A 25,518-nucleotide genomic window follows, 5' to 3' on the forward strand; every position below is an offset into this window, starting at 1 on the left:
TCTTGTCAAAAATTATTGTGCATTTGTGCAGAAATGTATGCCTGCAGATTTGTGGCTTGACAGTTTGTATCCATTTTGTGCTATCCATAATTCAGTGTGATTTATGGATATTTGTAGATGCCTCTCGATATAGTTGATATTCTGGGAATGGCAGGATATGGTAAAATCATCTGCATAGATATATGAGTTAACAGTGTTTGGAATGCGGTTTGTGATATTGTTCATTTGTATCGCAAACACAATAGCACTAAGCCTTGTGGGACTCCTCATTCTTGTATGTATGTTTGAGATAAAACCTGCTGGTACCTAACTTGGAAAGATCTGTGTCAAAGGAAGCTTTGAATATGGTAAATGGCCTCTCATATGAATACAAAGAAGATCTCTTCGGATGCTGTATCGCCATGTGGTATCAAATGCCTTCTCTATATCAAGGCATATCCTGACGAGATGTTGATTTCTGATGAATGTGTTTCTTATGTTTGATTCAGCTTTTATCGTGAGGTCTAGGGAAGATCTGTTCTTTCGAAAACCAAACTGATTGTTACTGATTATGTTTCGGGATCAAAGATATCAGGTGAGTCCATGGTGAACTAATTTTTCCAAAGTCTTACTCAAACAGCCAGTTAGAGAAATTGGTCTATAATTGTGAGGAATCGAATGATCTTTTCCAGGTTTCAGTACAGCTATTACATAAGAATGTTGTCAGGAAATGGGGAATATATGTTCTGAGAATATCTGATTTTAAAATTTTAACAATGACGATAGTGATTTATGATTGAGATGTTGAAGCATTATATAGTAAATTCCATCAGGACGAGGAGCACTGTTTCTAGGTATATATAGATTCTTTCAGTTCAGATATTGTGAGTGGTTGGTTATAAGGTAAAGGAAATGTAGCTTTTGAAGTTCAGTTTCCTTTTCTCAGCTTCAGCTTTAATTTTTTGAAAAGACAGTTAATATGCACTTAAGGTGGACAATTCACAGAACACAGTTCCTAAGGCATTGACAATCTCCTTCATATTCCAGTTAATAATGGGAGAAGGTGATATATGATATTTCCCACTTCTTTATTTTTTTTCCCAGATTATTTCGGTTTCAGTATCTTTGTTGATTTAAGAGGCAAATTTTATCCATGAATATTTTTTGGCCTTTTGCTGGGTGTAACAAGCTTTGGCTCTCAGTCACTTGAAGTTAATAAGGTTGGCAGTGGTGGGATATTTGTGGAAGGTGTTCCATGCTGTGTTTTTTTTCTCTTTTTGCTTTGTTAAAATCAGCATTCCACCAGCGATTGGTATGCCGACAGTTTCTTCTTTGAAACTGTGGGATGCCGGCCATTGTAGCTGTTAGTATCTGCATTTTGATATGATCGATGGCAGTGTCAATAGCAGATGACTCAATGATATCCTCATCAAAAGATACATGACTGGCAAATTTTGTACAGTTCACTTTGGAAAATTTCCATTTCGTTTTTGTTTTTGTTTGTTTGGACTGGGTGGTTCGAATGCTACAAATCAGTGGATAATGGTTACTGTTTAGAGGATTGTATGCCCACTCTATAGTTGAGAAGAGGATCGGAGAGCAAATTGAAAGATCTATTAAAATGGCTGATCCAGTAGGAAAATGGATGTAAGTAGGTAAGCCAGTGTACAATACTGTCAATCAATTTCTCTCTGTCAAATAGCATTTCAACAAGCTCAACACATCTATCTGAGACCAGAGAACCCCACAATGGATGATGTCCATTAAAATCTCCTGCTAGAGAGATAGGAGACGGTAACTGAGAAATAAAATTTTCCAGATTCTAAATTGTGCATGGATGGTTTGGCGGAAGGTATATCGAGACCACTGTCAATGAGATACCAATTACTATATGAGTAGCAACAGCTTCTAATGGTGCTTGCAATGGAATGTGACTGGAGGGCACTCGTGATTCCACTAGTATAGCTAGTCCTCCATGGGGGCTCTTAGTTTCAGATTGATCTTTTCTGAAGATAACAGAAAGAAAGATCTTTTCTGAAGATCTTTTGACTGCAATGAAGAGTTTTGGTGTTAAATTCATTTCCTGTAGGCACATGGCAGCAGGATTGTAATGGTGAATTAATTCATAGATATCATCAATATTGCTGCAAAAACCTCTGAAATTCCATTGTATGGTTTGTTCCATTATTTAGTTTTGTGAGCGGAAGATGAGTCTGTCTATTTTTTGTGAGTGGCTTGATTATATCTGTCAAGTTTTGATTTTTCTTTTCTTGAAGAATTAGGCTGCCCTGAGCCATTGCTTTCTTCCATATCATCATCTGCATGTATTTCAAGCAAATCTTCTTGGTTGGTTGCTTCACATTAACAGGATCAGATTTCTGAAAATTATCCATTGCTTGACAAGGAACTCTCTGGGATGGAACTGTCAGTGGTATATTATTGCATTGTTCTTCTACATTTGGTGGAGGTGGATGCTGGACCAAGAGGAATGATCAAGCCCAGTTTGAGATCGATGTGTCTGGAGGGATGGACACTTCCATCTTAAGTGCTACAGCTTCTTGCCTGTAAGTAGCAGAAGCATAGGTGCATTTTGGCATACGTAATTTTACTTATTTTTCTTGCCTCTCGACAGGAAACTTTATTTTCAATTTTATACTTTTGTATTTTTTTCCCCCAACTTCCAGAGGTCACAATCTTTGGAATATGCTGGATGGTTGCCCTTGAAATAGGACACTGTGGAGTTGCTGTCTTACATTCTGTTTCCATATAAGTTTTACATCCACAGTTTGCATATGTTGCATCTCCATGGTATGCTGTCTGGGAATGGCCAAATTTCTGGCATTTAAAACATCTTAGGGGGTTTGGGATATATGGTCAAATGTGACAGTTTAAATATCCAACCTTGACTGAAGCTAGCAGGTTTGGAGAACTGAAAGTTAAAATTATACTCCGGGTGGGAACTAAACTGCCACCTTTTCAGATCATGATCCTCTTTGCCTGAGTGACTTTTCGTTCTTTAAGTTCCTGGACTATTTCATCTTCAGGGACGTTCAATAAATCCCATTCAGTGATCACTCCTTTTGAAGAATTGAGGGTGGTATGTGGTGTGATTTGAATTGGGATTCCACTCAAGGATGTCAGATGTAATAATAGTTCAGAGTGTCGAGGATTGGTGGTCTCCATTAATAAACCTCCAGATTGGAGGCATTTCACCATTTTTGGTGATCCTGCAGCATGTTTGAGGCATCTCAAATTACAGTGTCTGGAGACTAGGCCCCGCGAGGTGATCTGATAGAGGTGTATAAAGCCTTGAATGGTTTGAGCATGCTCAATGCTGATGAGATTCTTCCTCTTACTCAGAATAATCACCTGAGAGGGCATAAATTCAAACTGAGGAAAGACAGATGTAGGATAGATGTACGGAAATTTGCCTTTAGCCAGCAGATAGTTGGTTGGTGGAACAGACTTCCATCCCTTGTTGTGGAAGTTGATAGCCTAAATAAATTTAAGGCTCAGCTAGACAGCTTTTTCGAAGGAACGGAGGGGTGAAGTGGAAGGTTTTTTTTTGGCTGATGCTGCATAAGCTTGCTTTCTTGCATCATATGCCTCTACTAATGCTAATGCTAATCTCTGAATGATGAAGGGGGAGGGCTTGCCCACAAGTTGTGTTGATAGAGAATGTATTATTAGGAATGCTGGTGATTCCTGTCTGCCAGTGTCTTTCTTCATTCTCTTCGAGAGAGAGAAGTCATGGTCAGTTTCATGATTGTCATTTGGTTGAGAACTCTTCAGCTCTAAACATGGAAATTCATTTGTTTCATCTCTCCTCCTTTTAGCCCTGAGGGTTGTTTTATCCACCAGGTTACCAGCCCCGCCACATGGAGGCAGGAGCTGTGCCACCAGTGACCAAGCAGTTGTTTAAGTTAGTAGAGTTAGTTAGGAGTCTAAAACGCTGATGGAACTGATATTCGGGTGACACATGTGTCACCCGAATAACAGTCACCCTAATTTCGGCGAAGTCCGGACGGTCTGTGATAGCCAAATCCTCTATTTGCACCTTCACGATGGTGGGACTGTTAGTAAAACTGGGTATAACCTCCATGCACAAGTACATGGTGAGTGACCACCCAGGTGTGACCCAACGTAAGCAGGGGTCGAGGTGTGGCACCCACACCACATGGAGGAACGCCGCCCCTCTATGTTACCAGGCAGTACTAAGTGGTAGATGACTCTCATCAACCAGTGCAATACCACCACTTTGCTTATTGGAGGCTTGAAGTGGTAGAACCCATGTTTAGTCTGTAGAGCTAAGTTCCGGTCAACCATTCCCTATCTCTTCCATCATGCAGTATGATTGATGACTTTTGAGGTTATGATGAACATCGTGGCGAGATCCAATATTCCTTACATTTCGAGGGTACAGCTCTAAAACGGTGTTCACAGGATGGCCACTGGTTAGTACACCGGACCGAACCTATTGGTAACTCTCTAGGAGGCTTCCGAATCAGCTAGTGTATAATCTTGTTACCTCTACTCTGCCAGATAGTGACTGGAGGGAGTCCGAGTAGTGTCTATGTGGAAAGCATTGTCGAGGCCACATTATGTCAATGATCTGGGCATATTCTTACCCTATGTACGGCATATCCAAAAATTTCATTACTTCATACAGCATGTCCCACTCACTTTTTCTTACTATTGAATACACCATGAATTGTCAAACTAATAGAGCAAGCTTATCTGCGAAAAGATCTAAACCTCCCAGGCAATTCCTAATTCATTTCACAAATATATGTGTTCTCAATTCTAATGTCAACGATGTCCATTTCCACTTGCAGTCTGCCAAACCCCATGTACTTTTTCTGACAGAATATCAGTTATCGGTTGATTCAACTACTGCTCATCTCAGATGCCCAAATTATTCGCTGTATGATTCCTTTTGCCTCAAAGGTGGTACTTGTGCATATGTCCGTTCTGATATTCCCTGTCAGAGACTTGGCAATTTGGAATCTCCTCTCTTTGATCTTCTCTGGCTTAAAATCTCTCTACCTCATTGGTTAAATTCATCTGTTGTCTCTACCGTTCTCCCAATTCCACTAATCACTTGGAGCTCTTTGACTTCCTCTCTTTGCAACTTGACTTTCTCCAGTCCAACTTTCCTAACAGTGAGGTAATTTTCCTTGGTGATTTTAATGTTCACAACTCCATCTGGCTTCCGTTTTCTAGTCACACCGACCTAGCTGGTCGAGATGCTGAGGCTTTTGCAATTACTAATGACCTTGCACAGATTGTTCATTTACCTACAAGAATACCGGATAATCCGAATCATACAGCCAATATGCTTGATCTTTTTCTCACAAACAACCCTTCTAAGTACACGGTCGAAGTGAGAGGTCCTTTAGGCACTTCAGATCACAACTTGGTGATTGTCTCTTCTCCAACGGAACCTTTATCTCATGGCTATTCCCAACCTCGTGTTGTTTAGCATTACAAGAATGCAAAATGGGATGACCTGCGAGACTTCTTTTCTTCTTTTACTCGTCAGATTACTGTATCAAAACTTCTGATGTCAACGTTTGCTCAGATCGTGTCAGTGAAATTATTCTTGCAGGAATGGAATCCTTTATGCCTCACTCCACTTTAAAATCTCGTCCTTTAACTAAACCTTGGTTTTCCAATAAATGTGCTAAGGCTGTTCAAGAGAAGAATGTTGCATATCCAGGATATTTTACAGGAAAATTATACAGGAATTTTTCTAGCAGGGATAGGGATGTGATTATTCCCTTGTATAAGGCATTGGTCGGGCCACACCTTGAGTACTGTATACAGGTCTGGAGGCTTCATTTCAAGAAGGATGTAGAGCTGCTGGAACGAGTACAAAGAAGGGCAACAAGATTAGTGAATGGAACAAAGGGTTGCTCTTACGAAGAAAGGCTTAAGTTTTGCAAATTACAGAGTCTGCAGACTAGGCATCGGCGAGGTGATCTAAATAGAGGTGTATAAGGCTTTGAATGGCTTGAGTATGCTCAATGTCGATGGGATTCTTCCTCTTGCTCAGAATAATCACCTGAGAGGGCATAAATTCAAATTGAGGAAGGACGGATGTCGGATAGATGTGCAGAAATTTGCCTTTAGCCAGCGGGCAGTTGGTTTGTGGAATAGACTTCCATCACTTGTTGTTGAAGTTGATAGCCTAAACAAATTTAAGGCTCAGCTGGACAGGTATTTCGAACGAACGGAGGGGTGAAATGGGAGTAGTGGTTGTGTTTTTTTTTTTTTTTTTTTTTTTTGGCTGATCCTGAATAAGCTTGCTTTCTTGCATCATATGCCTCTACTAATACTAATGCTAATATCGTAATTGGCTTGTTTCTAATTCTCCAATTTCATTTTCTGCCTACACCAAAGCTCGGAACAATTGTAAAGCAGTTATTAATCAGTCCAAACTAATTAGAGTTTGAACAGGCTAAGAGTAGAAAACTTGCTTCTTGCCCTAATGGTAGCCGAGCATTCTGGTCTCTTGCCAAAGTTATTGGCTGCAACTTTTGCCCATCTCTGCTCCCACCTCTGTCCAAACCAGATGGTTCTGTTGCCACTTCAGCCAAGGATAAAGCTGACCTGCTAGCATCCCATTTTTCTTCCAACTCATGTATTAATGATCTTGGTAAAACTCCTCCCACCATTCCCAACACGCTCCATTCAATGCCTCCTGTGGTCTTCCGTCAAAAGGATGTCAGAAGGATTTTGACGAATCTTGATGCTAAGAAAGCTCCAGGTCCCGATTGTATTTCTCCACTTGTTCTCAAAACCTGTGCTCCTAAACTTACTCCTATTCTTTGCGCCTTTTTTCACTTTCTTATACCAAAGGTGTTTTTCCTTCTGCTTGGAAATTTGCTCATATCCAGCCAGTTCCTAAAAAGGGTGACAAATCCCTCCCATCCATTTATCGTCCCATTGCAATTACTTCAACCCTTTCTAAAGTAATGGAGAAATCAATTAACTGCCAACTCTTAAACTACCTAGAAACCTTCCATCTGATCAACGATCGCCAGTATGGATTCCGTCAGTGTCGATCCACTGGTGATATTCTTGCTTATGTTACCCATTTATGGACTAATTCAATGGAAAGTTTCGGTGAAACACAAGTAGTTGCTCTTGACATCTCAAAGGCTTTCGATCGTGTTTGGCATAAAGGTCTTCTAAACAAGCTTCCATCTTATGGTTTGCCAACTGTTTTTAGTAATTGGTTATCCAGTTTTCTCTCTGATCGCTCACTGAGGTGATGGTAGATGGCTCTGTCTTCTAACTTCTCCACTAATGCCGGTGTCCCCCAAGGTTCAGTTCTTTCCCCCACTCTTTTCATCTTATATATTAACGACCTTCTTCCATTGACTGGAAATCCTATCCATAGTTTTGCCGATGATAGCGCATTGCATTCCACTTTCCATTTTGAGAAACCTTGTCCTGCTCAATCAGCTTCAATTTTTCGAAAATCTGCTACCAATTCCTTAAATGTCGATCTTCAGGTAATTCTCCAGTGGGGCAAAGACAACTTAGTTGATTTCAACCCTTCTAAAACTCAGTGTTGTCTTATATCTCGCAAAAAGGATTCTTCTGCTCCTATGCTTATCTTTAGTAACATTCCGATTTCTAGGAAAAATAATATATCTCTTTTGGAGATTACCCTGACTTCTAATCTCTCTTGGCACAAGCACATTACAAATATTGCTTCCTCCGCATCTAAAAAACTTGGTTTTCTCTTTAGCTTTCAGCGTTACTTTTCTTCCAAACAGCTGCTCACTCTGTATAAATCGCAAATCCGCCCTGCCATGGAATACTGTTCCCACATCTGGGAACAATATTCCATGGCAGGTGCCCCAAAACCTCTCTCAGGCTTCTTGATTCCATTCAGAAGAGGGCAGTTAGGCTAATTAATGATTCATCTCTAACAGAGTCTCTCCACTCGCTCTCTCATAGACGTACTGTTTCTGCTGCATGCCTCTTCTACAGATACTTCCATGGGCACTGTTCTTCTGAATTGGCTTCTATAATTCCCGCTCTCTCTTTCAAAACGGTCCAAACACATGCCGCCACAAGCCAATATCCATTTACTGTCCAACTTCAAACTCACAGAACCAACTTTTCATTTTCCTCGTTTATTCATTCAACTGCCGTTTTATGGAACAACCTTCCTTCATACGTATTTCCTGAAAATTACAGTCTACAGAAGTTCAAGTCCAATGTCAACAAATATCTTCTTTCGTCTTCTCAACCTCCAACCTAAGCATGGTACTAAGTACTATAGGTTCTAATACCTCTCGTGTTTGGGGTTTACATTAAAAAAAAAAAAAAAAAAAAGTTAGTAATTAATATAAAGACTAAGAAAAGAGAGGTGGATTTCCTTTCTTGGTTCCTACTTTTGACCTCTAAAGCACAGAACCACTTCAAGTAAAAAACGAATAAGCACACTAGAAAGAAACAAAACTATTTCACTTTGAAGAGCACTCTGTAATCATAGGAAGAAAATCGCTTGGCATTTGGGGCCTGGAAGGCTGTGACTGTCAATTGCTTTTCAATGTTCTCATCACCAATCTTTGAATGGTGTCAACATCATGAAAATGCTTTTAAGTGGTGCCTTGAGCTTTGAGCACAATAAGAATATACACAGGGCTAAGTCTAGTTGAATAAGGTGGGTGCTACAATACACAGACTTTTTTGCTAGCCAAACACTCCGGAACAATGAGAGCATTATGGTTTAATGCATTTTTGTGAAAGAGGAACTTACTGCTGTCTTTTCCATACTGAGGCTGAACACAATGGATTATCTGCAATGTTTCAAAAAATCTATATAGTAGGCAGCAGTAACACTTTGGCTATTGGGCATGAATTCTTTCCCTTGCTATCACAGAAAGCGTTGAGCCTGGTTTTGATTTTTGACCTTTCTTGATAAAGCTTTTTTGGTTTGGAAGAGTTTGCCAATTTCCACTCCACAAATTCATTGCTTTCTTGTGGAGTTGTACTGAAAACACCACCTATCAACCTATACCAATCGAATTTTGGAAGTTTGGTTTTCTTTCAGTGACCTTGATAAGTTTTCTGTAGTGTTCAACTCCTGCCTATCATTGACTGTCTGTTAAAGAATGGTAACAAAGCATGCAAAGAGGTTCATTTTCTTCAAATCCTGAGTTGTTATTTGTTCAATGATTTCCTTATTAACATACAGATCTTTTGAAATCATTTGATGCAATGCACTTTGGTCATTGGTAATGATTTCCTACACATTTTCATTTAACTGTAATATTTCAACTGTGTTTGCTGGGGCCAGATGTTCACCACCTTCCAATGATTCTCTTCCATGGATGAAACATTTATGCCACTCAAACACATGTGCATGAGTCAGACAATTGTCCCCATATACTACTTGCTTCTTCGTTTGAAATGTTTCTGTAGTACTTTGGCCCAGTTTAACAGAAAACCTGATGTTTGCTCTTTGTTCCTCCATAATGCAGACAGAAGAGAGATGTGCAGTTCAGCTCACATTACATTCTGAAATGGTGGAAATTTCAGCTGACCTTGACTGTGGTGTTCAAGGAACAATCACTCTTTCATTTCATGTTTTCTTCTAGTAGATAGCAGCACCAACACTCATCTCATAACATCAACCTCGTTTTCCAATTGCTGCACTGTATACAGAAATTTTGCTAGCAGGAATAAGGAGGTGATTATCCCATTGTATAAGGCAATGGTCAGGCCACATCTTGAGTACTGCATGCAGGGTTGGAAACCTCATTTTAAGAAGGATATATAGCTGCTGAAAGGGGTACAGAGAAGGGCAACAAGATTGATGAGGGGAACAAAATGGTGCTCTTACCTAGAAAGGTTTCAGTTCTGCAAATTGCAACATCTGGAAACTGGGAGCCTTAAACACCTCAATCAAAGCACCTGTAAGGTGATCTGATTGAGGTGTTTAAGGCTTTGAATGGCTTCTGCAAACTCAATGCTGATGGATTCTTCCTCTTGTGAAGACTATGAACATGAGGGGACATAAATTCAGATTGAGGAAAGATGGTTGCAGAATAGATGTGTGGAAATTTGCCTTCAGTCAATGGGTGGTTGATTGTTGGAGGAGGATTCCATCTGTTGTTGCAAAAGTCAATGGTTTGAATAAATTCAAGGAAGAAGTAGACAAACTATGGGGGGGGGGGAGGATAGACCGATGAAATGGCAATTTTTCATTTTATTTTTTAAAATTAAAAATTTTTTTTTTTTTGCTAATGCTCTATAAGCTTGCTTTCTTTCATCATTTGCCACTATTAATAGTAATGCTAATCTCAGTCTCCCATTCTTCTGAAACAGTTCAAAACTATATTCTGTTATCACTAATTCACTTTTCTTCTATTATGGTATCTTCCTTATATGACACTTCCCCATACAATGATATTTTTCTTCTTATAAATTTTGTCCCAATTTATCAATTCCTTGGTCCACAATAATTCCTTTTTGTGAAAACTAACAACTATATTAGATAACTGATTATGAATGCTATTTGTGTCTGGTTAATCTAACAGAGTGAATTTTATTTATTTATTTAATTTTATTTTTTTAATGAAAATTAAAAATTGTAGGATATCTAGCACAGGGCTTCTTCAACTAGGGGGCCATGACCCTTTGGGGGTCACAGAAAAATTTTAGGGGGTCGCAGAAAATTAGGAAAAAAAAAAAAAAATGATAAGGCTATTGGAGTTACTAATCACCCTTTCTTGAAAAGGCAAAAATTATAGGCTATTACAGCTTTGCGCCTGCACTTGCAGTTGAGAATTGAGCGACCCAACAATCAGAATCTGAATCACACTTAATTATTTATGGTTGCGCAACATCGCTGGCCAAGCCTGTATGATGAGTATCCGATAGAGGTCTTGAGAGTAGCGGTATGATGTCATGATTTAGCAGTAAATATGAATTAGAAAAAATGTAAATGAAAATTAGAAGAAATCCATTTACTTTATGCATTCATCTATTGACAAACCTCTTGCGAAATTGTATCGTATAACTACAAAAATTTCATTTCGTGACCATAATACCATTCTTGGTATTTTTATTTGCACCTGTGCTCAACAACTGCTGCACAGCATTAATGATTATTACTGCTCCCCCTCTATTGAGACATTCTTTGAAATAACACCCACATAAAGTCCCTACTGTTCTTAGAACTAACGTATTGCAAAACTTTCCTGGTAACCTTTGTACTACAAGCAGTTGCTGCTCCAAACACATAATCGAAAGCAGCTCAGTTGCTATTCATACAGGCCGATCCAATTGTTGATTTGCATGTGGATCTTCAACATTCTTTGGGTGAGTTTATCGTTATGAGAAAGAAGTATAAAACAATATTGAAATTTTAATAGTACTGGAAATTTAAAATATAATAAAATTAATTGTCATTATGGACAAATGGTTAAATTTAGTTAAAAAAGAAAACCAGAAAAAAAGATGATGTGATGGATGCTGGAATATCAGGAAGTAATAAAATGACACAAGAATCACCTTCATGTACAAAAAAAGAGGAAATACAATGAATCATTTTTGCAATATGGATTTACTTTAAACTCTAATCATGATGAATAGCAACCAGTGTGTTTAATTTGTAATGAAACTTTGGCCAGTGAAAGTTTGAAGCCTGCAAAATTAAGAAGACATCTCGAAACTAAACATGCTGCCTACTTCAGTAAGCCAGTAGAGTATTTTGAAAGACTCTTAAAATTCTTAAAACAAGAAAAACAATTTTTTGAAAAATGTGTAAGTGTTCAAGAAAAATATTTAATTGCATCTTATGAAGCGTCAAATTTAATAGCAAAAGCTAAAAAAACCATATACAATGGAGAAGATCTTATTTTGCCTATTACAGTACAAATAACAGAATAGATTCATGAAAAAAAAAAATATGCAGATGAATTACATAAAATTTCTTTGTCAAATGACACGGTCAGTAAAAGAATTTTGGAAATTAGCAATGACCAGTCCAGCAACTTATTGTAAGAATTAAAGAAAGTTCAAAATTTGGTAATCAGCTGAACGAGTCAACAGACATTTCAGGCTTAGTCCTACTGTAACAATATGTCAGATATTTTTATGATTGCAATGTACACAAAGACTTACTATTCCATGGGCCATTACATGGATGTACAACAGGTGAAGATATTTTTCAGAAATTATGATTGCAATGTACATGAAGACTTACTATTCTGCCGGCTATTACATGGATGTAAAACAGGTGAAGATATATTACAGAAAGTGGATGCATTTTTCAAGGAAGAAGGTCTAGAATGAAGTAACTGCATTGGTATAAGTACTGAGCCGGAGCAGTGATAGGAAAGAATGCCGGATTTGTAGACGGAATTAAATCTGCTAATAATAAATACATTACTTTTACTCATTGTGTCATTCATAGAGAGGCACTTGTGGCTAAGAACATTTCTGCTAGCCGACCGGGCTAGCCAGGTGGGTAAAGTGCCTGCCTGGCAACCCAAAGGTCGCGGGTTCGAATCCCACCTCGGGCTTGGATCAGAGTAAAATGCAAAAACTTTGGAAGGTGCATTATGGCCACAGAAGCCGATGCGCCAACAACTAACAAAAAAAGAAAAAGAAAGAACATTTCTGCTGATCTACATACAGTACTGTATTACAAGAATAGCAAAAGTGATCAACTTCATTAAATGTCATGCACTTAATAGCCACCTTTTTGCAAATCTATGCAAGGATATGGGACCTGATTACGATAAATTGTTGTTGCATACTTCTGTATGTTGCATACTGTATGTTGCATAAACTGTTGTTGCATACTTCTGTATGCAACAACAGTTTATTGGAGGCTGTAAAGGGGACAAAATTTGAAAAGACTAATGGAGATAAAAAATGAAGTAGTGTTATTTTTGTCTGAAAATAACTCAAATTTTGCAAAGCTTTTTCACAACGGACAGACTATTTTCAACTCAGAGAAGAGCTGAAAGCAACACATATTACTGAAAGTGGGTAATATTCAAAAGAAAAGCAAATTGTGGAACCCTACTAATAAATCCAAACGTAATGCATAGGAATGGAGGAAAAGTTAAAAATACCAAAAAGTAGATATCCACAAACCACGACCAGAAGCCATGGCCCAACCTCCACTAAACTACAGAGGGAAAATGTGAATATATAGCTTCAGTCGTGAACAGTAACACCAGCACAACAAGCACTGTTTGTAACAACATGGATGATATAAAATGGTATAGAACCCTTGTAAGTAATGTTATTAATTTATTTAATTCTCCATTCCATAATCCCGCTAAATAAAATCTACAGAGAGGGGCTGGAACACAGAAAACCTATAACTTGACTTTCATTTGTAATATTCCTTCAACAATTATCACATAAATGCAGCATACAAATTTCTTAATGATTATTTATATCCTACATTAAAAAATACTTTACCAAAAATCACATAATAAATAGTGAAATGATACTTATGATGAGTGTTTAAATGATTGTATCATAACTACTTCTTGAAAATTTAGAGTTGACAGAAGGGTAGTAGCCAAAGGCTAAATAAATATATCTTATTATTTAACCCCTGGTTAAATGTTGTTGTTTGTTGTTTGTTTTTTTAGGAGCATTAGCAACTAGGGCCATATTGCTCCGTGAACATGCGGTGGTCATTCCTGACCTTTCCGCATCCTCCGTATTTGGTGGTGACGGGCTCGAACCCCGGTCTAATCAAGAAGCGTGTGCTACTCACTGCTGCTCCTTCCCACCTGGCTACGGAGGCGCCTCCCTGGTTAAATGAACTGTTATTTGGTTTTTAGGAGCATTAGCAACTAAGGCCATATTGCTCTGGGATATGCAGTGGTCATTCCGCATCCTCTGTATTTGGTGGTGACGGGCTTGAACCCCGGTCTAATCAAGAAGCATGTGCTATGCACTGCTGCTTCTTCCCACCTGGCTACGGAGGCACCTCCCCTGGTTAAATAATGAAATGTATTATCTGATTTTTTAAGCTATGATGTTGTAATTGAGGTGTATAAGGCCTTGAATGGTTTGAGCAAGCTCAATGCTGATGGAATTCTTCTTCTTGCTCAGATTCTGCACCTGAGGGGGCATAAATTCAAATTGAAGAAAGACAGTTGAAGAATAGATGTGCAGAAATTTGCCTTTAGCCAACAGGTGGTTGATTGCTGGAAGGGACTTCTATCTGTCATTGTGGAAGTTGACAGCTTAAATAAATTCAAGGCTGAACTAGACAAACTTTTGGAGTGAACAGGAAGGGTTTTTTTTTTTTTTTGGTTGAGGCTATATAAGCTTGATTTCTTGCATCATATGCCTCTACTAAATCTAATAATTTAATGGCCAAAAACGAAAGTAGTTCTTTTATGATTTCTTTTTTTTTAGATAACCATAATTTGTTTGATATTTTGATTTATTTTATGAATTATGAAAAATTCATAGAATACATTATGCATAAATATATACATATTTTTAAAAATATCTACTTCACTTTACCAAATGGATTTTTGGCTAAAACTGTCTTATCTGTCTCCAGAGGCTCAGATTCACCTTGCCGATTTGCTGCTCTCACCCTAAATTTGTACTTTTTACCTGGCTGAAGGCCTTTTACCTGGTCAAAAAAATAAAATCAAAAATAGAGAGATGACGATTATTAAAAATGAAAAATTTTATATTATAATTCATTATATACTAATTCATGAAATATTTTAGAAGGTGAAAAATTTATAGATGTGCGAAATAACCAGAAAATATATACTATCCCCCAATAGGTATCTGGAGATGGTCAATTTCACAATGTCACTGCTACTCACTTCAATATTATGTCAGATTCCCTCCCCGCTCCCACCACTGGCCACTATGGCACATTACACCCTTCTTCTAGACTCATTTGGTATGGGACAGGGCATTTATCCAGTTGCAACAAACAAATGTCTGTACCAAAGAACTACCACACCGTATGAGCATGAAACTGTCTCCAAAATATTGTTGTTGTTATTTGGTTTTTAGGAGCATTAGCAACTAAGGCCATATTGCTCCGGGGATATGCGGTTGTCATTCCCTGACCTTTCCGCATCCTCCATATTTGGTGGTCATGGGCTCGAACCCCGGTCTAATCAAGAAGTGTGTGCTACGCACTGCTGCTCCTGCCCACCTGGCTATGGAGGCCAAAATGTGAAGTTCGAAGTTGGCATTCATTGCCACACAACTAAGGTTCTAGAAATCATGAGAAATAGCATCACACCATCTCTCATCGCTTCCAAACTTCACTGTTGGCACAATGCCCTCCAACAGTAGGCATTCTTTGGTCATCCTCTACACTCATCCATCTGACTGGAAGACTGCAGCAAGATTTGTCACTCCATAGAATAAATTTTCACTGCTAATTACAATGATCCTTGCATCATGCAAGGTGAGAAGCAATGATTGTGGTTGATGATATTTTGCTTATGTCACTTTCCTGTGAAAATTGAGGCTATGGAGCTCCACATATAGAGTTTGAGAGTGGCATAAGCCAACTCTCTTATTGTGGGCGTTGATAGCTTAAATAAATTTAAGGACAGGCATTTGAAGTGAAATGAGAGGGTTTTTTTTTTTTTTTTTTGGTTGCTGCTGCATAAACTTGCTTTCTTGCATCGCATGCCTCTGCTAATGCTAACTCTCTTGTGAAATTTGAAGCTATGGTGCTCCACATGTAGAGAGTTTATAGAGACCTCAACTTATGTAGACATTCAGATTTTCTAAAGCTCATTTTACTGCATGTAGTTCTGCTAAGAAGCTTCTATACTCAGGTGGATGGGAAGTTGGAGCAGCAGAGGGAAATACTGCTACTGCAACAATGGCTGAATGTGATTTGGAGAAATCAGTATGTATAAGCAAGAAATCAGCATACTTCTCAATATGGCATGCATGGATTTATTTCACATTGAAACCAGCATCAAAATAAAAAAAAATAATAATAATAAAAATAAAAAAAACAGAAGTCATTTTTTTCATCTACTTCGGTGATTTATTATGAAGAAAAATGATGCTTTACCCTGACTTCTTCATCTAGTTTTTAATGTTTTTAAAATGGTTGTCCTGAAAGCAATTTACAAAATCTTGGTTACACAGAGCAAGATACTTATGTTATTTATGTATTGCAATAAACAGAACAGCATAAGTTGGCAGTCAAAAGTGAAATCAATAGTCAGAGTTCACACAGCACACACACAAAAAAAAAAAGAAAGATAAATAACTAATTGCCTTTTTCCTCAAATTCCATTTGGATAATTTTATTTATTTTTTTTATTTTTTCCTTTAAAGTTACTTGAAATCCTGCTAAACAATTATTTTGAATAACACTGCAAATGAAACTATATTTATAATTTACAAATAAAAAATTTATCCATAACTTATCAGCATGGCCCACATTTGTAGTTAGAAGGAATCTATTTTGTAGAGATGGTATTAATTTGAATAAAGGTGGTGCAAGGATTTTTGACAGTATCATTGTTGTTGTTGTTGTTGTTGTTATGGAGGCTTAATGGCACATAAGCATCTATGGCTATAATGTGCCTATTCACTTATTATTTTAGGAGATGAGGAATTTCCATAAAATCAAAAGAAAATTTTAAATCAGAAATTATTAAAAAGTCCAGTTTGCTTGAGGAAGTCAAAAAATTCAGAAATATTTGCTTTATCACCAATGAGATTTTCAAGAGTTATTGGTTTACTATTATTTATCAGTGAGATCAAGGATGTAGCTCTGTGTTGTTTATAGTAGGGGCAGTCAATTAGAATATGTCTAACAGTCAAGATGTTAGAGCAATGTGTACACTGTGGTGGATCACCTCCTGTGAGTAAATAAAGATGTGTCAGATGAGTATGACCTATTCTTGCCCTTGAAAGGACTACTTCTTCTCGTCTCGATGTACGAACACTGGAACGCCAAATTTTCGGATCTTGTTTAAACTGAAAGAGTTTATTATTAGTCTGAGAGTGCCAGAGTGCTGTCCATTGTGATAGGCAAGCAGCATGAACGGTTAGTACACAATCTGATGCTGGAACAGGGATATTGGTTAAATCAAAGGTAGTTGGATTTTTTGCAGCTTTATCAGCCAGTTCATTGCCTAAAATACCGGAATGGGCGGGTATCCAACAAAAAGCAACCCGTTGTTGACGTTTTTTGATTTGTAGTAACAAGCTTCTGATTTCATCTAGAACAGGGTGAACTTTATCTTCGCAATTACTTAGTGACATGATTGAGCTGAGGGAATCAGTATAAATAACAGATTTTAAAGAACAGTCGGAACAGAGATTTTCTAAAGCAAGTTTTATTGCATACAATTCAGCAGAAAATATACTAAAATCTGATGGAAGGGATACTGATACAACTGCATTTGGAAACACTGCAGCTGCTCCAACATTTGAATTAGATTTAGAGCCATCTGTATAAATTTGGTAGAAATCAATATATCTTTGAATGTGATAATCATGAATTTGTTTGAAGTTTGTTGCTTGCAAAGTATTCTTTCTCCATTGGCAGAGGTAAGTGTCACATGTTGGAAGAGGAGGAGGAGCCCATGGTGGTTGAGCAAAGGTTGGTATCTGCTGTACTTTCCGGATGGAAATATTCCAAACCTGCACCACTTCAAGAAGGCGAAGACCAACTGGTTTAACTATGCTGGGTTTGTTTCTGTATAGGTTTTCTAATGGTGGGTTTAAAAGGTATGACTGAACGGGATGAGAGGCACAACTTTGTATCTTGACAGCATATTTCAACAACAGTGTTTTCCTGCGTAAAGTTAGTGGGGGCTCGTGAGCTTCTATGTAGAGACTATGTGCTGGCGACGTTCTGAACGCACCAATTGCAATTCTCAAAGCACTGTGTTGAATAGGATCAAGCCAGCGTAATGCACTCTTTCTGGCAGAATCATAGATTGGAGCACCATAATCGAGACGGGATCTGATTAATGCCTTGTACAACCGAAGCAGGGAGGTACGATCTGCACCCCACGTTCGGGCAGATAACGCTCTGAGTATGTTTATCTTTTTCAGACAGGAAGTCCGTACATTTTTAATATGATCTAGAAAATTTAATTTGTGGTCAAGGATTAATCCTAGAAATCTGATGTTAGTAGCGATTGGGATGGAGACATTGGAAATTTGAAGTTCAGGATCCGGATGAAGTTTTCGTTGTCTGCAAAAATGAATTGCAGTTGTTTTCTGCTGAGAGAGTCGGTAGCCGTTGAGGCTGGCCCATTGTTGTATTTTATTTAGTGAAATTTGAAGCTGTCTTTCAATAGATCTCATGTTTTGGGAATGGCAGGAGATGGAAAGGTCATCTGCATATAGATATGTCTCAATTGTGTTTGGAAGCTGTTTGGTGATGGAATCAATTCTAATAGCAAAAAGAGTGGCACTCAATACTGATCCCTGTGGAACACCTTCTTCTTGAATGAAAGTTGAAGAGAGGGCATGTTGGTATCGAACTTGAAATGATCTAGTATGTAGAAAGTTCTTAATAAACACAGGAAGGTTGCCACGTAGTCCGAGAAAGTACAGATCACTAAGTATACCATGCCTCCAGGTGGTATCAAATGCCTTCTCTATGTCTATTGAAACCATTACTAGATGTTCATGTTTGACAAAAGCATTACGGATGGCAAATTCAGCCTTGACCATAAGGTCTAAGCATGACCTGTTTTGACGAAAGCCATATTGACTACCGCTCATTAGCTCTTCCGACTCGATGATCCAGATGAGTCTTCTGTGGATAATTTTCTCAAGGATTTTACTGAGGCAGCTTGAGAGAGATATGGGTCTATAGCTATATGGGTTGGATGGATCTTTTCCAGGTTTTAGGAATGCCAAAACTGTAGAGTGATGCCAAGAAACTGGAAAAACATTTTCTAAAAATATACGATTGTAAAAGACTAGGAGGAGGCGCAAAGCTTTGTCATTAAGATGTTGTAACATGACATAATAAATCCCATCTGGTCCAGCAGCACCATTGCGGGCTGTTCTAATGACATGTAATAGTTCAGAATATTGCAGAGGTTTATTATATGGGAGAAGGTTTGAAGTTTCAAAATTAATACCATGCTTTTCTTTAGTGTTTTTAATTCTTTGGAATGAGCTAGTATATGCTGATGTTGCTGAGATTTCTGCAAAAATATTGCCCAAAGCATTGGCTATATCTACAGGATTAGATATATCTTGCCCATTCCAGGAGAGGATTGGAGAAGGTATGGTAGGAAACTTACCAGACAGCTGTCTAATTCTTTTCCAAATTATTTTGGGATCAGTATTTCTGTGAAAAGTGGATGCAAACCGGGTCCAGGATTCTTTCTTTGCTTGCTTTTGTATAAAGCGTGCTTTTGCCCTTAATTTCTTATAATTAATGAGATTGACTGTGCTTGGGCACTGCCGAAACAAATTCCAGGCTTTATTTTTTGCTCTCTTTGCTGTGGTGCATTTGTCATTCCACCAGTAATTATAGTGCTTTCGGCCCGGCGGATTTGATAGTGGTATCGTGTCTTTAGCCACATTTAGAAGATGCGACGTGATGTATTCTGTCACATCATCAATATGCTGGAGGCGGATTTTTTCCTCATCAAGGTCAATTGATGACTGAAATTTTGCCCAGTCTGCTCGGACAAATTTCCACTTTCTGCTGGGTTGAAATGAAGGAGTCTTTGCTTTCAGAAAGTTGCATACTATTGGAAAATGGTCACTGCCCATGGGATCGTTTATTACATACCACTCTATGGTTGGGGCTAGTACTGGTGAACAAATTGAGAGATCTATTGCTGAGGTGTGTCCTGCTGGGAGCTGTACGTGTGTCGGTGCACCTGTATTGAGTACAGTGAGATTTAGTGCCTCCAAAAAACTTTCAATTAGTCTACCTCGTCTATCCAATTTAGTAGAGCCCCATAATGGGTGGTGCCCGTTAAAGTCCCCTAATATACAGAAAGGTGGAGGTATCTGTATAAAGAGGTCTTCGAGATCTTTTAAAGAGCAAGTACAGTTTGGTGGTAGATAGACTGAGACTAGTGTTACTGTACCATGGAGAGTTATACGAACAGCAACAGCTTCTATTTCAGTTTGGAGTGGGATATGTTTAGATGGGATCTTTGAATTTACTAGTATTGCCACACCACCATGGGCAGCGTTAGCAGTATTTCGATCTCTTCGATAAATCCAATAGTTCTTTATCGAAGGAGAAATTTGTGTGGTTAGGTACGTTTCCTGTAAACAAAAGGCAACCGGAGAATATTGGTTAATTAGGTATTGAATATCGTCTGTGTTGGAACGAAAGCCTCTGCAATTCCATTGTAAGATGTTGTGGTTCATTTTGGTTTAGTTGAGGATGAATCATCTGACTGTTTTTTGTTTGAAGAGGATTTTTTTCGGTCTTTTTTCGGGAAAGTAGGGCGTCCAGTATCCATCGTGTCATTTGCATGAAGTTCTAGTATGGGTTCTTCATGATCTGGGTTTACATCTACTTCCATACTACTGGCTGATGATTCAGGTTTATTCTTATCTTTAGCAGTTTTAAGTTTTTCTTTGTTATGCAGAACTGTCCGAGTCTCAATTGGGAATTTTTCTGTGTCATTTGAGACTGTCTCAGTATCATTTGGGATACTAATTGGGGTGTTGGTGGCATTGCTGGTTTTCGTTTTAGAATTTTCTTTTCCTGTGGTTGATATGGTTGCTTTAACCCAATTAGCTAGCGAGACGTTGGGCGGTATCGACACATCTGTTTGAATTGCAGTTGTATGAAAACTTCGGGTTCGAGAGGCATAAGATGGACTTGGCATGGTCAGCATTATTTGTCTGCGTGCCTCAGGATATGTGACTTTGTGTTCTACTTTATATTTTTGGATATTCCTACCTGTTTTCCACATTTCACATGTTTTAGAAAATGCGGGGTGATTGTCTTTGCAGTTGGGGCAGATGGGAATTGCGGCTGGACAATCTGCCTGCGTATGATCCTTTGCTCCACAAATAGGGCAGATGGCGTCACCTCTGCATGCCTGCTGTGAATGGCCATATTTCTGGCATTTAAAACAGCGAAGAGGATTTGGGATGTATGGACGAATTCGGCAGTTTAAATATCCAGCTTTTACTGAGGATGGCAAATCAGGAGTACTAAAAGTTAAAATGATGGAACGAGTTGGAATGAGATTTCCATCTTTTTTTGTCATTATTCTTTTAGCGCTGATTACCTTTTGGTTGCTAAGTTCTTGTACTAATTCTTCCTCAGACACAGTAATTAAGTCCCATTCTGTGATGACACCCTTTGATGAATTTAAGGTATTGTGGGGAGTAACAGATACTGGCAACCCACCAAATGTCGTTGTCTTTAATAGCCACTCCGAATGTTTTGTGGTGGCTGTTTCAATCAGGAGATCTCCGGATTGGAGTCGCTTTACCATTTTTGGTGATCCTGCAATAGATTCTAGATGTCTTTGAATCACGAACGGAGATAACTTACCCACAGGCTGGGTAGACAGAGAGTGCATCACCAAAAAATTGGGAATATCTGAACAGTGTGTTTCTGTTCGAAGCCTTTTGGGTTGGCTATTTTCCTTGTCTTCGTTACCATATTCTGGTCTTGAGCTTGAAGGCTCTAAGGGTGGAAAATTTGTAGAATCCATGATGGCTCCTTTTGGCCCTGGGGGATTATCTTTTCCACCCAGGTTACCGGCCCCGCCACGGGGAGGCAGGAGCAGTGCCACGAGGTGACCAAGCGGTTGGGTTAGTAATTAGTATTTATAGAAAAAAAAACAGAAAGGTGGATTCCCTTTCTGGGCCTTTCCCTACTTCTTGTAGAGTGAAAGTGCTACTTGGATATACAAAGAAATCAAGAAAACGGTTTTTGAAACAAAAATAGAATCTGTTTGCTCAAATACTCTTTGCAGAAATCGCTTTTAGAAATGCACTACAAATCGCTTGGCCACGGAACGCTTGGCACCCGGGGCCACAGTATCATTGAGGATACCCTAAAGTTTCAGGGAAACTGCTAGTTAGGGGGAAAAGGGTAATTTAGATCCGTATTTATCTGATGATATGGGTCAAAGTAATGCTTGCATTCACCCCATGAATTCTTGTTTGTTGCCACAACAGCAGATGTTAAGATGTTCTGAGGGTAGCAATGTTTCAAATGAGAGGGAAGATATAGCTTGGGATACAACCTAAATAACTTCAAAGGGAGTAAACTAGGTCAGGGTAGTAAACTATAGAAGATTACTTAGTCTCAACTGTGTCTACAATAATGACAGGAGTGTTGTCAATAAAATGGTTGAATTTGAACTCCTGGTTAGGACAACTAATGCCAATATAATAGGGCTAACAGAAATGTGGTACCACCCGGAAACTGGTGATGACGAGTTCCACTACAGTATGTATAGTGTATATAGGAAAGATAGAAAGACAGAAAGGAGTGGAGGGGTCATGCTTCTTATCAAAAGCAGCCTGAGTGCAAAATGAGGCTTTATTGAGTCTGAAGTTACGTCTGCCAGCATAGAACCTGTGTGGTGTGAGTTATTTGGAAGCAAAGGAACAAAGAGAGAATGGGAGTAATCTACAGACCAGAAGATTGTGAAGAAGAATGAGAGTTTTTACATGAAGATGGAATGGGCAAGCAAGTGTGAATGTCTTATTAAGGGGGACTTTAATCTGCCATATATTGATTGGAATAAGCGGGAGGGAAACTCACGATGGGGAAAAACTTTTTTAAATAAACTAGATGATTATTATTTGTACCAGCATGTTAGAGAAAGTACTAGAAGTGAGCATATTCTTGATCTCATCATTACAAACAAATCAGAGGACATCACCAGGCTTAAAGTACAGGAACCATTGTCAGGAGTAATCATGCAATCGTCAGTTGGAAGTTGAAGAAAGATATTGCAGTAGTTAAGGGTAAAGGTATGGATTTTAACTTCAGAAGAGGGGACTTTGACAGGCTAAAGTGCTATATAGCATCTATGAACTGGGTGGGTTCCAGAGGGTGCCCATGCCTTATTGACAGTCACAGTGAAAGTAAGCTGTGAGCCAACAGAGGGAAAACGGTGGAAAGGCCAACCTTGGATTTTGACCCTAAAAAGGAAAAACAAAATATTCGAAATGAATTAATATATGTCAGCAGGGTGGGCAACTGTCCCGATATGGCCGGGATTGTCCCAATTTAGAACTTCAAGTCCCACTTCCTGATAATACCATCATTTTTCCTGATAACAGAGGAAAAAACTTAATTTATTGATTTTACGTATTTTTAATTAATTCTTATTGGAATCTAATCAATGTATTAAAAATTATAATAACAAGAGAAAAATCAGAAAGTCTAAAGGCATTTTGTTCGTCACTGAGAATGAAGAAAAGATTGATAAAAAATGGGTGCAATCTTTCTCAAAATTTCTGGAAGCAAATAATTTGTCTCAAATTGTAAGCTCCATATTAAGCATTCCTCATTCAAAAGCTACATCAGAAAGAGTTTTCAGCTTAATGAAAACTGCTTGCAGAAAGAGAAAAGCCATCTTTTCTTAGAAAAGTTAGAAGCCGAACTTATGGTGAAAGAAAACTATAACATGTCCTGGTCAGGATTTAAAAACTTTTTAAAATCTTCGGAAGGAGAAGAAATTTTAAAACTAGCGAAATCTAAAGAAAAATATAAAAAGTTGTTGGTGTTTGTTTATTTGGTTTTTAGGAGCATTAGCAACTAAGGCCATATTGCTCTGGGATATGCGGTGGTCATTCCCTGACCTTTCCGCATCCTCCGTATTTGGTGGTGAGGGGCTCGAACCCCGGTCTAATCAAGAAGCGTGTGCTATGCACTGCTGCTTCTTCCCACCTGGCTACGGAGGCGCCTAATATAAAAAGTAAAAGTAGACTTCCTCGCTATTTAAAAATAACTGTTATAAATAATATTATAGTTTATATAGGACAAATACATATTAACAACAATCATATAACAAATAAATACTATGATTGATTGATTGATTGATAAAAAATGTATTTTAATTGAAATTTTATCTTTTTCTTTTACTTTTTTGAAGGAAAAAATACACATTTCATTTCAAGTTGTCCCGCTGACCAATTTTCAAAATATTGCCACCCTATATGGCAGATAAGATGGTATTTTCCTGATGGATGAATGCTGATACCTTTTTAAATAAAAACTTGAAAAACAACAGAAAAATGGTTTTATATTTCTATATCTTACTTACTAACAGGGTATGGGTCCTTAAATGAATAACTATACCTATTGGGACTCCATAATACTAATTTGTGTGCCTGTGGCCTTCAGAAAAACTAGCATCATGTTCTTTATGAATATGTTATGTATGAAGACAGATTGTGCAGCTGCAAACAGAAATATTTATAGTGTCTTTTGGGATTATGCTTATAAGGTATTTGAAAGAAAACATTATGAATATGTTATGTATGAAGACGGATTGTGCAGCTGCAAACAGAAATATTTATAGTGTCTTTTGGGATTATGCTTATAAAGTATTTGAAAGAAAACATTTAAAAGGAACTGTGCCTAATTCAACTGTTTGACCACTGACTAACTCATTAAACTGATTGACTACTAGCCTTACTTCCATTATCAATATCATATGGTTTTATCTTTCAGCCTTAGGCAGATCCTTCATCTGGATTTATTTTTCATTATAGGCTTGACCAAAAGTTTTAGGCTCATTATAGGCTCCACAAGTTTTGAAGATGGCCTTTATTTGGATGGTCTTTAAATATGTTGTATGTATGTATGTCTGTGAATTTTAGAATACAAGCATAATATACCACAGAAGATCATTTTCGATTTTCTATAGTATATTATGCTTGTACTCATTATAATGCAATGAAGACAATGTGCTTGTTGTTTGGTTTTTAGGAGCATTAGCAACTAAGGCCATATTGCTCCGGGATATGCGGTGGTCATTCCCTGACCTTTCTGCATCCTCCGTATTTGGTGGTGACGGGCTCAAACCCCGGTCTAATCAAGAAGCGTGTGCTACGCACTGCTACTCCTTCCCACCTGGCTATGGAGGCGCCGGACAATGTGCATAGTTCCTTTAAATGTACATCCCTTACCTACAAGTTGCATACAAAGATAACGAGGAAATTACTATATAGCTTGTAAAGACTTCATTATGCTTGATAATATGCTTGCCAGCATATTATCATTTCTCAGGACCATGAATTTGTATCCTTTTGCTGCTTTCCACTCTCCTTTTACTTTTTTAAAATTTTTATTCTTTTTATTTATTTTTTATTTGGTTGTTCTTGTTCTTATTATTATTTATTGTTTGTTGCACATTTGATGCACATTTATTGTATTCACAATATGAGATGTAACTTAAACGATGCCAATATTGCAAATTTGCTAATCTATATTTAGCTGTGTATAAATGATGCAATTGCACTAAAATACACATAGTCTATTTATTGTTTGTTAATCTTACAGGTGAGATTTGCTGGTATCCAAGGCTCTGGTTTCTCTAGATACAGGATTGT

General features: G+C 38.1%; 1 protein-coding gene across 1 annotated transcript in view; it reads right to left on the reverse strand.

Moving 5' to 3' along the window:
• LOC150087120 (twitchin-like) overlaps positions 1-25,518 on the reverse strand; it is a 3,511,780-nt gene that overhangs the window by 1,563,466 nt on the left and 1,922,796 nt on the right. The window contains 1 exon segment of the mRNA XM_090372971.1: positions 14,509-14,623. Coding sequence (XP_090229097.1) covers positions 14,509-14,623 — 115 coding nt within the window.

Source organism: Mastigoproctus giganteus, chromosome 4, assembly GCF_048544385.1.
Source record: "Mastigoproctus giganteus isolate SK-2022 chromosome 4, ASM4854438v1, whole genome shotgun sequence".
In the NCBI taxonomy this organism is placed as follows: Eukaryota; Metazoa; Arthropoda; class Arachnida; order Uropygi; family Thelyphonidae; genus Mastigoproctus; species Mastigoproctus giganteus.